General features: G+C 41.7%; 1 protein-coding gene across 1 annotated transcript in view; it reads left to right on the plus strand.

The window, feature by feature from the left end:
- MAGT1 (magnesium transporter 1) overlaps positions 1–13,173 on the plus strand; it is a 39,535-nt gene that overhangs the window by 15,534 nt on the left and 10,828 nt on the right. The window contains exons 4-7 of the mRNA XM_055121559.1: positions 6,090–6,230; positions 6,867–7,007; positions 9,644–9,733; positions 10,768–10,831. Coding sequence (XP_054977534.1) covers positions 6,090–6,230; positions 6,867–7,007; positions 9,644–9,733; positions 10,768–10,831 — 436 coding nt within the window. The remainder of the gene's footprint in view (positions 1–6,089; positions 6,231–6,866; positions 7,008–9,643; positions 9,734–10,767; positions 10,832–13,173) is intronic.

The following is a 13,173-nucleotide window of genomic DNA, read 5'->3' on the forward strand; positions in this document are numbered from 1 at the left end:
AATGCTCAAACACCCGTCCCTTCACCAGTGCCCATATTCTACCACCAAAAAAAAAAACCAGTACACCTCCCACCCTCCCACCCCCCACCCCCATTTTGCTGTAATTTTAATAAGAATGCATAAAGTACAGATGAGTTGGAAGACATCCTTTTTATTTTTTTATTTATTTTTTTTTTGCTTTTTGGGTCACACCCAGCGATGCTCAGGGGTTACTCCTGGCTTTGCACTCAGGAATTACTCCTGGCGGTGCTTGGGGGACCATATGGGATGCCGGGGATCGAACCCGGGTCGGCCGAGTGCAAGGCAAACACCCTACCCGCTGTGCTATCGCTCCGGCCCCCCAGGAAGACATCCTTTTTAAATGCCCGAGAAGTTAAATAGTAGTGAAATAAAGGCTAAACTTACGCTAACCATGATATGCAGTGGTCATTATTAACCTTTTAGAATACAGAAATTAGGGGGCCTAGAGAGAGTACAGCAGTTAAGACGCTTGCCTTGCACACTCCTGGTCTGGGCTCGATTCCTGGCATCCCATATGGTCCCCCAAGCACCGCCAAGAGTGATCCCTGAGCACAGAGCCAGGAGTAACATTACCGGGTGTGAACATCACCAGGTGCAAATCAAAAAAACAAAGAAGGATATAGAAATTAGATAGTAATCTGTTAAATTTTTATATTTTTATTGTGGTAAAAATATCATTAAAAATTTGCAATTTTAGGGGCTGGAGTGATAGCACAGTGGGTAGGGCATTTGCCTTGCACGTGGCTGACCCGGGTTCGATTCCTGGCATCCCATATGGTCCCCCGAGCACCGCCAGGAGTAATTCCTGAGTGCAGAGGCAGGAGTAACCCCTCTGCATTGCCGGGTGTGTCCCAAAAAGCAAAAATAAAATTGCTCACTATTTTAGTGAGCAATTTACTACATAGCTTTTAAAATCATAGTCTGAACCCCACCATTATGACACCATTCTGTAACATTTAAATTTTTAGTAGAGTTATATACTGGTGACTTTACTCTCTTATTTCTCATCCTACAAAAAAACTGCTGCTGCCTCTTCAAGGCGTAACCCTTTTCTAGTGCTTTGGATCCTATATACCACCAACTGTGTCACTCGTGATGCCTTCCACCTGCAGTTTTTAAATAAGATTTTTTAAAGAGAAGTTAAAGGTTCACAAGAGAATTAAGAGGTAGATCAAAAATGTTCATATTCCCCATCACTGAACATGGAGAGTACCTCTATTACCAACATTCCCGCTAGAGTGGTACATTTGTTACAGTTGATGAACCTACTTTGACATAATAATCCTCCAGTTTAAATTCTAGCTCATTCTTGGTCTTTTTCTTTATCTTGGTTTGGACAATAATATAATGATCTGTATCCATCAACATAGCATAAATAATATTTCCACTGCACTATTTTTTTTATTTTATGTATCTAATTTTTGCTTTTTGGCTCACACCCAGTGATGCTCAGAGATTACTCCTGGCTCTGCGCTCAGGGGTGTTCCTGGCTCTGCACTCAGGAATTACTCCTGACGGTGCTCTGGAGACCAAATGGGATGCTAGGGATCAAACCTAGGCCAGCTGCATTCTAGGCAAATGCCCTGCATGCTATACTATCGCTTCAGCCTCCAGCTTTAAAAATTTTTGACTCAGCCAGTCTGTTTCTGTCCCCTAGCCCTTGGTAGCTATTGAACTGTTACTGTTTCCACAGTTTGCTTTTCCAGAATGTGATATTGTGGTATTCATGCAGTGTGTGGATTCAGGTTTATCTCTTTTACCTCATATAAATTTAAAGTCGTTCCACATATTTGTATGGTTCCATATTTCCTTCCCCTTCCCACCCCTTCTCTTTCTCTTTCTGCCGCATCTGGTTGATGGTAGTACTTTAGGACTAGTCCAGGACCATTTCTTTTTAGCAGTGAATAATGTCTTTTCCCCTTATGTTTAGGAATTTATTCGTTCAACTACTTGAGGACATCTTAGTTGCTTCCAAATGTTGCACTTGGTAACATATGCAGTACCCAGGTTCAAATCTTGGTCTGCTGATGCAAAGCATGTGTTCCAGCCCATTGCTCTATCCCTCATTTTTTCTTTTTTGTAAGGGGAGGTAGGTGCTAGGCTACACCCAGAAGTGCTCCAGGACTACTCCTGGCTCTGTGCTCAGGATTGATCCCAGGCAGTGCTTGGGACCATGGTGCTGGGGAATTCAAACCAGGGTTAGCCATGTGTGCAGGCTCTTTGCATTTTGTGTTATCTCTCCGACACTTTCTTTTTTCCTCTCATTTCTTTTGCTTTTTGGGTTACACCCCGTGATGCTCAGGGGTTACAATTGGCTGACCACTCAGGAATTACTCCTGGCGGTGCTCAGGGGACCATGTAAAATGCTGGGGATTGAACCCGGGTTGGCCGTGTGTGCGGCAAATGCTCTCCTCACTGTACTAGTGCTCTGGACCCATCTCTCTGACATTTTAATTTCTTCTTAGCAATGAATAATAGCTTTTCCCCTTATGTTTTGCAATGCATTCAATCAAATACTTAAGGACCTCTTAGTTGCTTCTAAGTGTTGACACTTGGTAAACATAACTGCTATAAACGTTCATGTGAAGGTTTATCTATTAGTTTTCTTTTTGTGCTAATTTTTCAACTCAGTTTTTGGTTTGGTTTAAGTTTTTTTTTTCTTTTTTGGGGGCACACCCAGCAGTTCTTGGGGGACCATATATGGTGCCAGAGGTTGAATCCAGGTCAGACATGTGCAAGACAAGTACCCTATCCACTATATTATCACTCTGGCACTCTCAACTTACTTATACAAATACCAAGGAGTATGAATGGTCTTTCATATAAAACTGTGTTAAGTTTTGTAAGAAATCGGAAACCTAAGTAACTGTATTATTTTGTGTATCCACTAACAAGGAATGAGAAAGCTCCACATCCTCACCATCATTTAGTGTTCTTGATTTTTTTTCATTTTTATAGTTGTATAGTGGAATCCTGTTTAAATTTAATTTCTTAACTTTTTTTTGAAGTAAGTAGATTTTATTTAGAGGTTTCTGAGGGAAGGAGGAAGGGATAAGTGGGAGAGAGAATAGTGAAGATAACGCGCTCAAGAGAGAACGCGGGCTTCTCCAAAGGTGGAGGAAGCCCCTACACATAACTTGAGCTTTAGACACAAAAATATGAAAGCATGAAAGTACACATCTCAAGAGGGGAGATGCAGGCGACAGCGACACATGTGCTCAGACGACACATGTGCTCAGCCAGGTGGGTGCAAGCAGCACATGGGCTCAGGCAGCATATGCGCCTAATTTCTTAACATTTGTCGTTTTTTTTGTTTTTGTTTTTTTGGGTCACACCCGGCGATGCACAGGGGTTACTCCTGGCTCTTTCACTCAGGAATTACCCCTGGCGGTGCTCAGGGGACCATATGGGATGCTGGGATTAGAACCTGGGTCGGCCACGTGCAAGGCAAACGCCCTACCCGCTGTGCTATCGCTCCAGCCCCTAATTTCTTAACATTTGTAGACAACTTTTCAAGTACTTATTTGACATCTATATAACTTCCATGGTGAGATGCCTGTTACAGTGCTGAACTCTTTCTTTCAATTTTGATATTTGGAAATTGATTCCAAGGCCTCATACATGCAAGGCATCTTCTTTTTTATTTATATTAATTTTTTAAAATTTTATTGAATCACCATGAGATAGTTACAAGCTTTCATGTTTCGGTTACAATCACACAATGATCAAACACCCATCTCTTCACCAGTGCACATTCCCCACCACTGATATCCCAGGTATATCCCCCTCCCCCTGCCTCCATGGCAGACAATATTCCCCATACTCTCTCTCTACTTTTGGGCATCATAGCTTGCAACACAGACACTGTGAGGTCATCATGTTTGGTCCATTATCTACTTTCAGCACACATCTCCCATCCCGACTGATTCCTCCAGCCATCATTTCCTTAGTGATCCCTTCTCTATTCCATCTGACAAGGCATCTTCTTTACCACTGATCTACACCCTATGGGCCCATTTAATATTTTTTTTTTGGTTTGGGGCTTTTTGTTTGTTTTTGAGTCACACCTACTGGTGGTCAGGGGTTACTCCTGGCTCTGTGCTCAGGGATCACTCCTAGTAGGGCTCCAGGACCATATGAGTCCTGGGGATCAGACCGGGAGTGGCCATACTCGAGGCAAGCGCCTACCCACTACAGCCCTCATATTAAATCTGGTAGTATGCCTTCATTTATTTCAGATACTGTGATTTGTTTAGCTTTAAGATTTTTTATTTTTTATTTTGGGCCCACACAGTGATGTTCAGGACTTAATCCTAGGTCACCCCTAGGCAGTTTTCAAGGGACCATATGGGGGACCCAGAATCAAACCAGGTCAGCTGCATACAAGGCAGCACCTTATATCTGTACTACCTTTCTGGCTTCACTTAATTCCAATTTTAGAGATATATTTAGAATTAGTATAAGGGATATAGTATATCCATTTGTGGAAGTGATTAAAATCTTTTTCATATAATAGTATTATATACCATGTTATATAAAAGGGTAACTATGGTTGAAAAGTGATCTACAGAAAATAGTACATCTTATTTTGATTCAGTCACGTTTAAGAAATTTCGAAGGTGACAAAATTTTCTAAAAACTTGTAAAATATAGGAACCAGAGAGATAGTACGGTGAATAAGATGGCTTCAGTTGAAAGCAATTTTTGTGACTGACATATTTCTTCTTATTATAAAGTTCTCAAAGTCTATATTTGTAGCATTTGTCATAATTTTTTCTTTTGGTTTTGTTTTGGGGACACACCCAGCAATGCCAAGGGCTTACTCCTGGCTCTGTATTCAGGGATTATTCCTGGCAGGGCTTGGAGCACCGTATAGGGTGCCAGAGATGGAATCTTGGTCAACCACATGCAAGACAACCGCCATACCCACTGTATTATATCTTTAGCCCCTGTTTATCTGTTTTTTCCCACTTTTTAATTTTTATTTTGTTTTTTTTAAATATTTTTATTGAATCACATACATAGTTACAAAGTTGTTCATGATTGAATTTTAGTCATACAGTCAACATCCATCTCTCAGCAGTGTACATTAGTGTCCCCAGTTCCCAGTTTCCTTCCCATCTGCCCCCCACCCCCACCCCTGCAGCCTGCCTTTATGGTAGACAGTTTTCTTCTCTCTCTCTTGTTTTCCTTTTGGGCACTGTGGTCTACAGTACTATTACTGAGAGGGTATCATATATATCGCTTTACGTCCTTTCAGCACTCAGTGTGTGTCCAGAGTAATTATCTGGTTTTTAATCAGTTTTATGTTACTGCATTGTAAGATAGGTGATTTGTAATTGTTTTACGTTCAATTTTTTTTTTTGCTTTTTGGGTCACACTTGGCAATGCACAGGGGTTACTCCTGGCTCTGCACTCAGGAATCACCCCTGGCGGTGCTCGGGACCATATGGGATACTGGGAATCGAACCCGGGTTGGCTGAGTGCAAGGCAAACGCCCTACCCGCTGTGCTATTGCTCCAGCCCCTACGTTCAATTTTTGGTATCTGTGTCTTATCCTGAATTTGTTTTCCTTCAAATTGAAAATATCCACTATTTGGAACTTGCCTCAGCTACAGAACTTGCTTCAGCTACAGACGACAATTGAAATTCTCATAAACGTATTTGAATTTTCTTGTATAATCTCTGAAAAGATTAGAAATTTTGCAATATGGGGGAGTTTCCATTCTACAGGGGTTAAATTAAGTTTCTTTTTGGGGCAGGGAGTTCGGTGGGATTTGTGTCTATTCCTACATGGTGGTGCTCAGGGATTACTCCTGTGATGTAAAGTAAAACATTACTTCTACTCCCAGCTGTTTGCTTAGGGAGTGCTCCAGGAGTTGTTCAGGGAACCATGTGGTGCCAGGGATCAAATGGGGTCATCTGCATGCAAGGCAAGCCCCTAAATCAGGCCTGCTGATCCCTGAATGCAGTCAGGAGTAAGCCCAGAGCATCACAGGGTCTGACTCCAATGTGGCCCAAAAAGATTATATTCTTGATAATATTTTCATCGATTGTTTTTTATGTAGCTAAATATGAATTCAGCTCCAACTTTCATCAACTTTCCTGCAAAGGGAAAACCCAAACGGGGTGATACATATGAGTTGCAGGTGCGTGGCTTTTCAGCTGAGCAGATTGCCCGGTGGATTGCTGACAGAACTGATGTCAATGTAAGTTTTCCTCCTTTGTAGAAATTAATTTTTCTTTTCAAATCTTAAAGGTCGTAATTGGCATTTCTCACATCACTCAGGTGTGGTAATAGTTTGGCAGTCTATTCATAAGTAGTGTTCAACCGACTCATCCTGATGAAAGTAAAATTTTAAAGCATGCTCTGTTATCAAATTCATCATAAAAATCAGTCTTTGACCTTATTAATAAGTACATGGAACATCTAGCTGAACTTGAAAATGCTTTAAAAACTTGTTCTATTGTGGTTAAACAGAATATTATACTTACTCCATTTTTCAAATTTTGTTTCTATTTCGGCCATACCTTGCAGTGCTCACGGGTTATTTCTGACTCTGCACCCAGGAATTACTCCTGGCAGTGTGTGTGGTGTACTGTACGGGATGCTGGGGTTCAGTCAACCTTGGGTCAGCCACATGTAAGACAAGCATTTTACCCACTGTACTAACTCTGCAGTCTCTTGATTACATTTTAATAATATTGTGGATTATTTTGATTAAGATGAAACATCACTTTCCTGAAAGAACCATAATAATATTTATCTCACTGCAAATAATTTTGCCTGTATCATTAATGAATAGATGTAATATTTGGACATATTGTTCTTTCCTTTTTGTTAGATTAGAGTAATTAGACCCCCAAATTATATTGGTCCCCTTATGTTGGGATTGCTCTTGGCTGTTATTGGTGGACTTGTGTATCTTCGAAGAAGCAATATGGAATTTCTCTTCAATAAAACTGGATGGGCTTTTGCAGCTTTGGTGAGTGTATTTTTAAGAAGTTATTAGAATGAAGCGCTTAATACAGTAATATTATATAACATTTTGTTGGTTTCTTACTTGGGGAGAAAATTCCATATAATATTTTTAAATTTTATGCCTTAAGCAATTTGTTTCTTCTATTATCTTAATTAGATGACCGGAACTTGAAGGAAATTATATTAATCCATTTTTATTTTAATGATAGATTCTATTTTTGATAGATTTATGTAAATCAGCAATTCTTTTGAAAACATTCTCCTAAAAGACTTTCACTCTTTAGGTTTGAAACTTGTGAACTTTATGATTTTTTTGGGTTATAGCCATCAGTGATCAGAGGCTCACTCCTGGTTGTATTTGCGGCACCATATAGAGTGCTAGGGACGAAATCTGGGATGATCACGTGCAAGGCAAATACCTTCCTTGCTGTGCTATCACTCTGGCCCCATTTATAATTTTAAAATAGTGTTTTTTCTTTCAAAGTATTTTTTTTTCTTTTTGGGTCACACCCGGCGATGCACAGGGGTTACTCCTGGTTCTACGCCCAGGAATTACTCCTGGCGGTGCTCAGGGGACCATATGGGATGCTGGGACTCGAACCCGGGTCGGCCACGTGCTAGGCAAACGCCCTACCCGCTGTGCTATCACTCCAGTTCCCAAAGTAAATTTTCTAATCTTTGTTTTTGTCCCTTCCCTGGCCTTTGTTGTGATAAAGCACTTAAAAGTGTGAAGCACACATAAAGTGTGACAAAGCACTCACATGCTCAGCTCTGGTTCTCACATGTACATTCTTGGAATTTTTTCCTGTGTGTGCATTCGTTTTGTTTGTTTTGGAGCCACACTCGGCACTAGATCCTAGGCCTGTGCTCAGGGATTACTCCTCATGGTGCTTGCAGGACCATATGCAGTGCTGGGAATTGAACCAGGATCAGCTGTGTGTAAGACAAGCACCTAGATCCTTGGAATATCTCTCTGGCCCCACATTCAGCTTTTGTAGCGCCTGCAAGGGTTGCTGTGGTGCTCACCAGAGAGTGCAGTGCTCAGACATCCTGGCTGATGCAGCTGGATATCCCTTGCAGTACAGCGAATCAAACAGCACATCTCCCAAACTCAAAAAGTGGAGCTGCCAGACCATGTGGCAGTACCGGAGATTAAACCAGACTATCCAACTAGTGAGTGATTGACTTGGAAGGCAGGTGTTCAAAGCCACTGACCTATTTCCCAGGACCCTCAATTAGATATTGTATTCAATTTTGTGATCATTGTGAAACACAAATCTTTTTTTATAAAGTTGTTCATAATTTATTACATTGAATATTCACCAGCATTGCACCTTTCTAAAATACAAATGTTAACAAAGAAATAATTTTATGAGAATTATTCCTTCATATTACTTAAAATAGTGAACCAAAGATTCTGGTCCCTTTGGGGGGGGTGGGCAGAAAAGGCTGTCCAGCTTGGACGCAGGAGATCCTCCCAATAGAACTTGCCCAATCAGGCTGAAAGATTCAATGCTATGGCCTAGTGATGCAGTGCTGCTTAGACCCACTGGTGTGGGGGGTGGGCTATTAGAACTGTCCCAGTAATGCTCTGGAATCTTCAGGCATATACTCAAGGTGTTCAAGGAGTCATGCAATACCAGGGACTGAATTTAGTGCCTCGCACATGCAAGCCATGTGCCCCTGGCCCCTGAGATAGCTCCCTGCCCAGGATGGTGCAGGGGTTGGCAACAAAAGGTTGGTTGGACCACAGTTTACAGAGCTTAGGACTTACTCCTGGCTCTGCTCAGTGATCACTCCTGGCAGAAGATGGTACATTTTTATTTATTTTGTTTATTTTTTTAGTTGAATTGCCGTGAGATACAGTTACAAAGCTTTCGTGTTTGAGATTCAGCCATACAATGATCGAACACCCATTCTTCCACCAGTGCACATTATCCATCACCAATGTCCTTAGTATCCCCACCTCCACCCTCCGTCCCAGTCTTCACCCTGCCTCTGTGGCAGACAGTTTCTCCACTATTCTCTCTCTCTACTTTTGGGCATTATGTTTTGCTCGAATTTCCCACCACCATTTAAGCCTGCCTGCCAGGGGCAGACACTAGATAATTTCTTTATTTCTTTTCTTTTTTTCTTTTTGGGTCACACCCGGTTCTGCATTCAACAATTTCCCCTGGCAGTGCTCAGGGGACCATATGGGATGCTGGGAATCGAACCTGGGTCAGCCAGGCCCTACCCGCTGTACTTCCGCTCCAGCCTGATAATTTATTTTCTATTGCTCATTTTGAATATCACGAGAGCTTGCATGGCTGGAAAAGTGGCCGCACACTTCTGGAATTCTAGATTGTAAATGTTTGGGTTCCAGAGACATCTCTGTAGGGCTCTAATCCATTTTGGGATTCAGTTGGGAATCTGGACCAGGGCTGTCGGTGCACTAAGCAGGCGCCCTGAGGCAGATAGTAGGCATAACAGCAAGGCTGCCGAGCGGGCGGGGAGCCGGGGAGGGGCAGCTCCTCTGCTGCCATGCGGCCTGGAGACTTAGTCCTGGAACCCCCAGAGGGTACCCTTTTAAATGTATGTTAATCTAGATGAACACCTTTGCCATGTTATATAAGCATTTCATTATTTTTTGTTCCCTAGTGCTTTGTGCTAGCAATGACATCTGGTCAAATGTGGAACCATATAAGAGGACCACCGTATGCTCACAAGAATCCCCACACAGGACATGTGGTAAGGAAAGTTAAAGAGCTCTATCCACTGGATATCAAAGTTAACTGTAATAGTAACTATCCTGTGAGACTAGTGCCAGAAAATGAAGGAACTAGATTCAGTTATGATTTATTGTTTTCTGTATTAATAATCTTCAGTTACTGATGCTGTGTCCTTAAGAATAGGAAGTACCGGGGCCAGAGAGATAGTGCAGGGATTGTTGTTCTTCTCTAGCACAAAGCCAACCTTGCTTCAATCCCTGGCACTTCATATGGTCCCCTGAGGCCACCTTAGGAATAATCCCTGAGAACTGAGCCCGGAGTAACCCCTGAGCGCAGTGGAGTGTAACCCAAAACGAATTTTTTTCTTCGTTTTTGGGCTACAACAAGTAATCCTCAGGGGTAACTCCTGGCTCTGCACTAAGGAATTGCTCCTAGCGTTCCGTTGCTCAGGGGACCTTATGGGATGCTAAAGATCCCTGTTTGGCTGCATGCTAGGCAAATGCCCTACCTGCTGTAGATTGGGTTATCTCTCCAACCCCACCAATTTTTTTTAATGAAGCCAGAGTAATAGTATAGTGGGTAAGATGCTTGCCTTACATGCGGGTGACCTGGCACCTCTTATGGTCCTCTGAGCACCGATAGGTTTTGTCCACCACAAAAAAATGTGGGCATTTTATTATCTCATTTGGTGGGTCCTTTGGAATAAGATTGCTGAGAATAAAAGTCAGTCTTGAGGGGGCTGGAACAATAGCGCAGCAGGTAGGGCATTTGCCCTGTACACAACCGACCCAAGTTTGATTCCCAGCATCCCATGTGGTCCCCCGAGCACCGCCAGGAGTAATTTCTAAGTACACAAGCCAGGAGTAACCCTTCTGCATCGCCAGATGTGACCCAAAAAAGAAAAAAAAGTCAGTCTTGAGTGAAATAAATGCTCTAAGCCTAATACATAAACCAGATGAAATAATACATTCATAGAGTTCAGCCCATTTTAGGACTAGGGTGCCAAAATATAATGAATACTTAAACATTTGATGTTTTCTTTTTTCCCCCTAGAATTATATCCATGGAAGCAGCCAAGCCCAATTTGTTGCTGAAACACACATTGTTCTTCTGTTTAGTATCCTCTTTTTAATAAGGCCTTAGTGTTGCACTTGTCTGTTTTCTCTCATTCTACTATTCATACTACAGTATTGCTTAAGTTGCTAATGCAGGTGTCATGTCTTCGGAAATCTTATTGTTTGTTTCATCAGTCTTAGCCCAGTCAGCTAAAGGACACCAGAAATAAACCTGCAGTTTGATAAAAGTGTTTATTGAAATATTGCACATCAGAGGAATTAAGAGTTTTGTAAGGGAAGAAAGAGATGTATAGGATTTGGGAGGAAGAGTGGAGCTTAGATAAAATGTAAATGCAGTGATTTATATTCACTTAAAGTGAATTCACTTAAATGATTTATTTAAATCACCGGTTCTGTTGATAACCTTACAGTGGAGCCAGGCTGAGTATAAAGGGGTCAGCAGCAGGTCTGGATTATGAAGTTGACTCAGGTTCTTTTTTCCTGAGGTCTTAAAATTCAGATAAATGTGGGGTAGGTATTTGTCTTTATAATCTCCTTAGATGCTTTATGTATTTACTTTAGTTATTTTAGCTCACAGCTGGCAATACTTATGGTTTATTTCTGGCTCTGCACTCAGGGGATCTTTCCTGGAAAGGGTTGGGGGGCCAAATGGGGGGCCTGGATCAGCCATGTCAAATGCAAGCCTCTTATCTCCTATCCCTCAAGAATATCCTTATTTGCAGCTCTGTATTTTGTATGTAAATTTAGTTGGCTTAGAAATTATACTTGTAAATTAAGTAATTTAGATCCTCTGCACAAGGTTGGAGCCTGAGAGATTGTTTGGGAGCTTGCCTTGCTTTCTGGGAGAAAGCCCTGAGCACTGCCAGGTGTGGCCCCCAAAACAAACAGAATAGAGTGTTTCCTTCTTACTAATGTAAACATTCCCAGTAGTCCATGATTTTCGAAAATTATTCCTCAATGAGTGCAAAAAAAAAAAAAAAGTAGTTATTCAAAGACATGAGTTATTTTGATGTTTTGCAGCTGTAACATGTCAGGGCCTGTTCCTGGCAGTGCTGAGGAACCATGTGGTATGGCATCAGAGACTAAAACCAGGGTTCCCACGTGCAGAGCACATGCTCCAACTCTTTGAACCATCTCTCTGGCCTGGCTTAAAGAATTGGCTGATACATTTAGTTAATAGCAAAATGGGAATTTTCAACCATTACTTTCTTCCAAACTTACTTTCTGTCAGCACCCTGCCAACCGGTGTGCCCTCTACTTTCATGCTAGGCTCCCATGTAGTCTGTTTTCACTTTTAGCTACCTTGGAATATCCTTGGCTGGGTCTAATTGATGAACTCTAGGCAGTCTTTTCTATGTCTTTGTTTTTGGAGTGAGGGCACACTAAGGGGAGCTAAGGGGTTACTCCTGGTTTGCACTCAGGGGTCATTCCTGGCAGCGCAGATGGGTAAGCTGTGTGCAAGACAAACACCCTACCCACTGTACTATTGCTTTAGCCCTCAGGCAATATTTTCTAAATAATTATTTTTCTAAGTTCTATGAATGCATGATTTTTCTAAGGTATTCATAGTATGCAGGCAAAAAGACATGTATTTTTGGAAACTATTCACATTACATTTTTTGAAACAACATTGATAGTATTATGACTCATGGAGATTAGGGCCCGAATGATACAATGTGGTTTAATGTGTTTATTTAACCACATTTAAGTCTGAGCCACCATTGGTAGTCTGGTATCAATGTGTTAATAAACTATAATAAGGTCTCTGATCTGCTAAGCAGTTTTTAAAATTATGTTTTAAGGGGCCAAAGATTGTTCAGTAGGTAAGCCTTGCATGTCGCTGACCTGAGTTCAATTCCTAAACACCAACAGAAATGATCCTTGAGCAAAGAGCCAGGAACAAACCATGAGTTGTTGTAGTCCCAAAATCAAATTTAAAAATCCATATTTTTCTGTCTTCATAATAAATAAACTGTTTTCAGACCCCATATACACAGGACTACTTAATTTAGTTGTTTTACTTAAAATTTTAAGGTTTGGGGGCTGGAGAGATAGTGCAGCAAGCAGGGCAATTGTCTGCCCACCTAGGTTTGACGTCAGGCACCCCATATGGTCAGGTGTGAACCCTGCTAGGAGTGATCCCTGAGCACAAAGCCAGGAGAAAGCCCTGAGTACCACAAACTGTCTGGTGAAAAATTCTGTTTTGAGAGTGAGGTAGTCCAGCTTCAATATGGTCCCCTGGGTACCTCCAGGGTAATCCCTGAGAGCAGAGCAGGAGTAAGCCCTGAGCACTGCAGGATATGGCCCTAAAACCAAGAAGCAGCTTAAGTATATGTGTGTGTGTATTCTAATTTTCTCCATCAAAGTCTCAATAGTGAAGTAT

Source organism: Sorex araneus, chromosome X, assembly GCF_027595985.1.
Source record: "Sorex araneus isolate mSorAra2 chromosome X, mSorAra2.pri, whole genome shotgun sequence".
Classification (NCBI taxonomy): domain Eukaryota; kingdom Metazoa; phylum Chordata; class Mammalia; order Eulipotyphla; family Soricidae; genus Sorex; species Sorex araneus.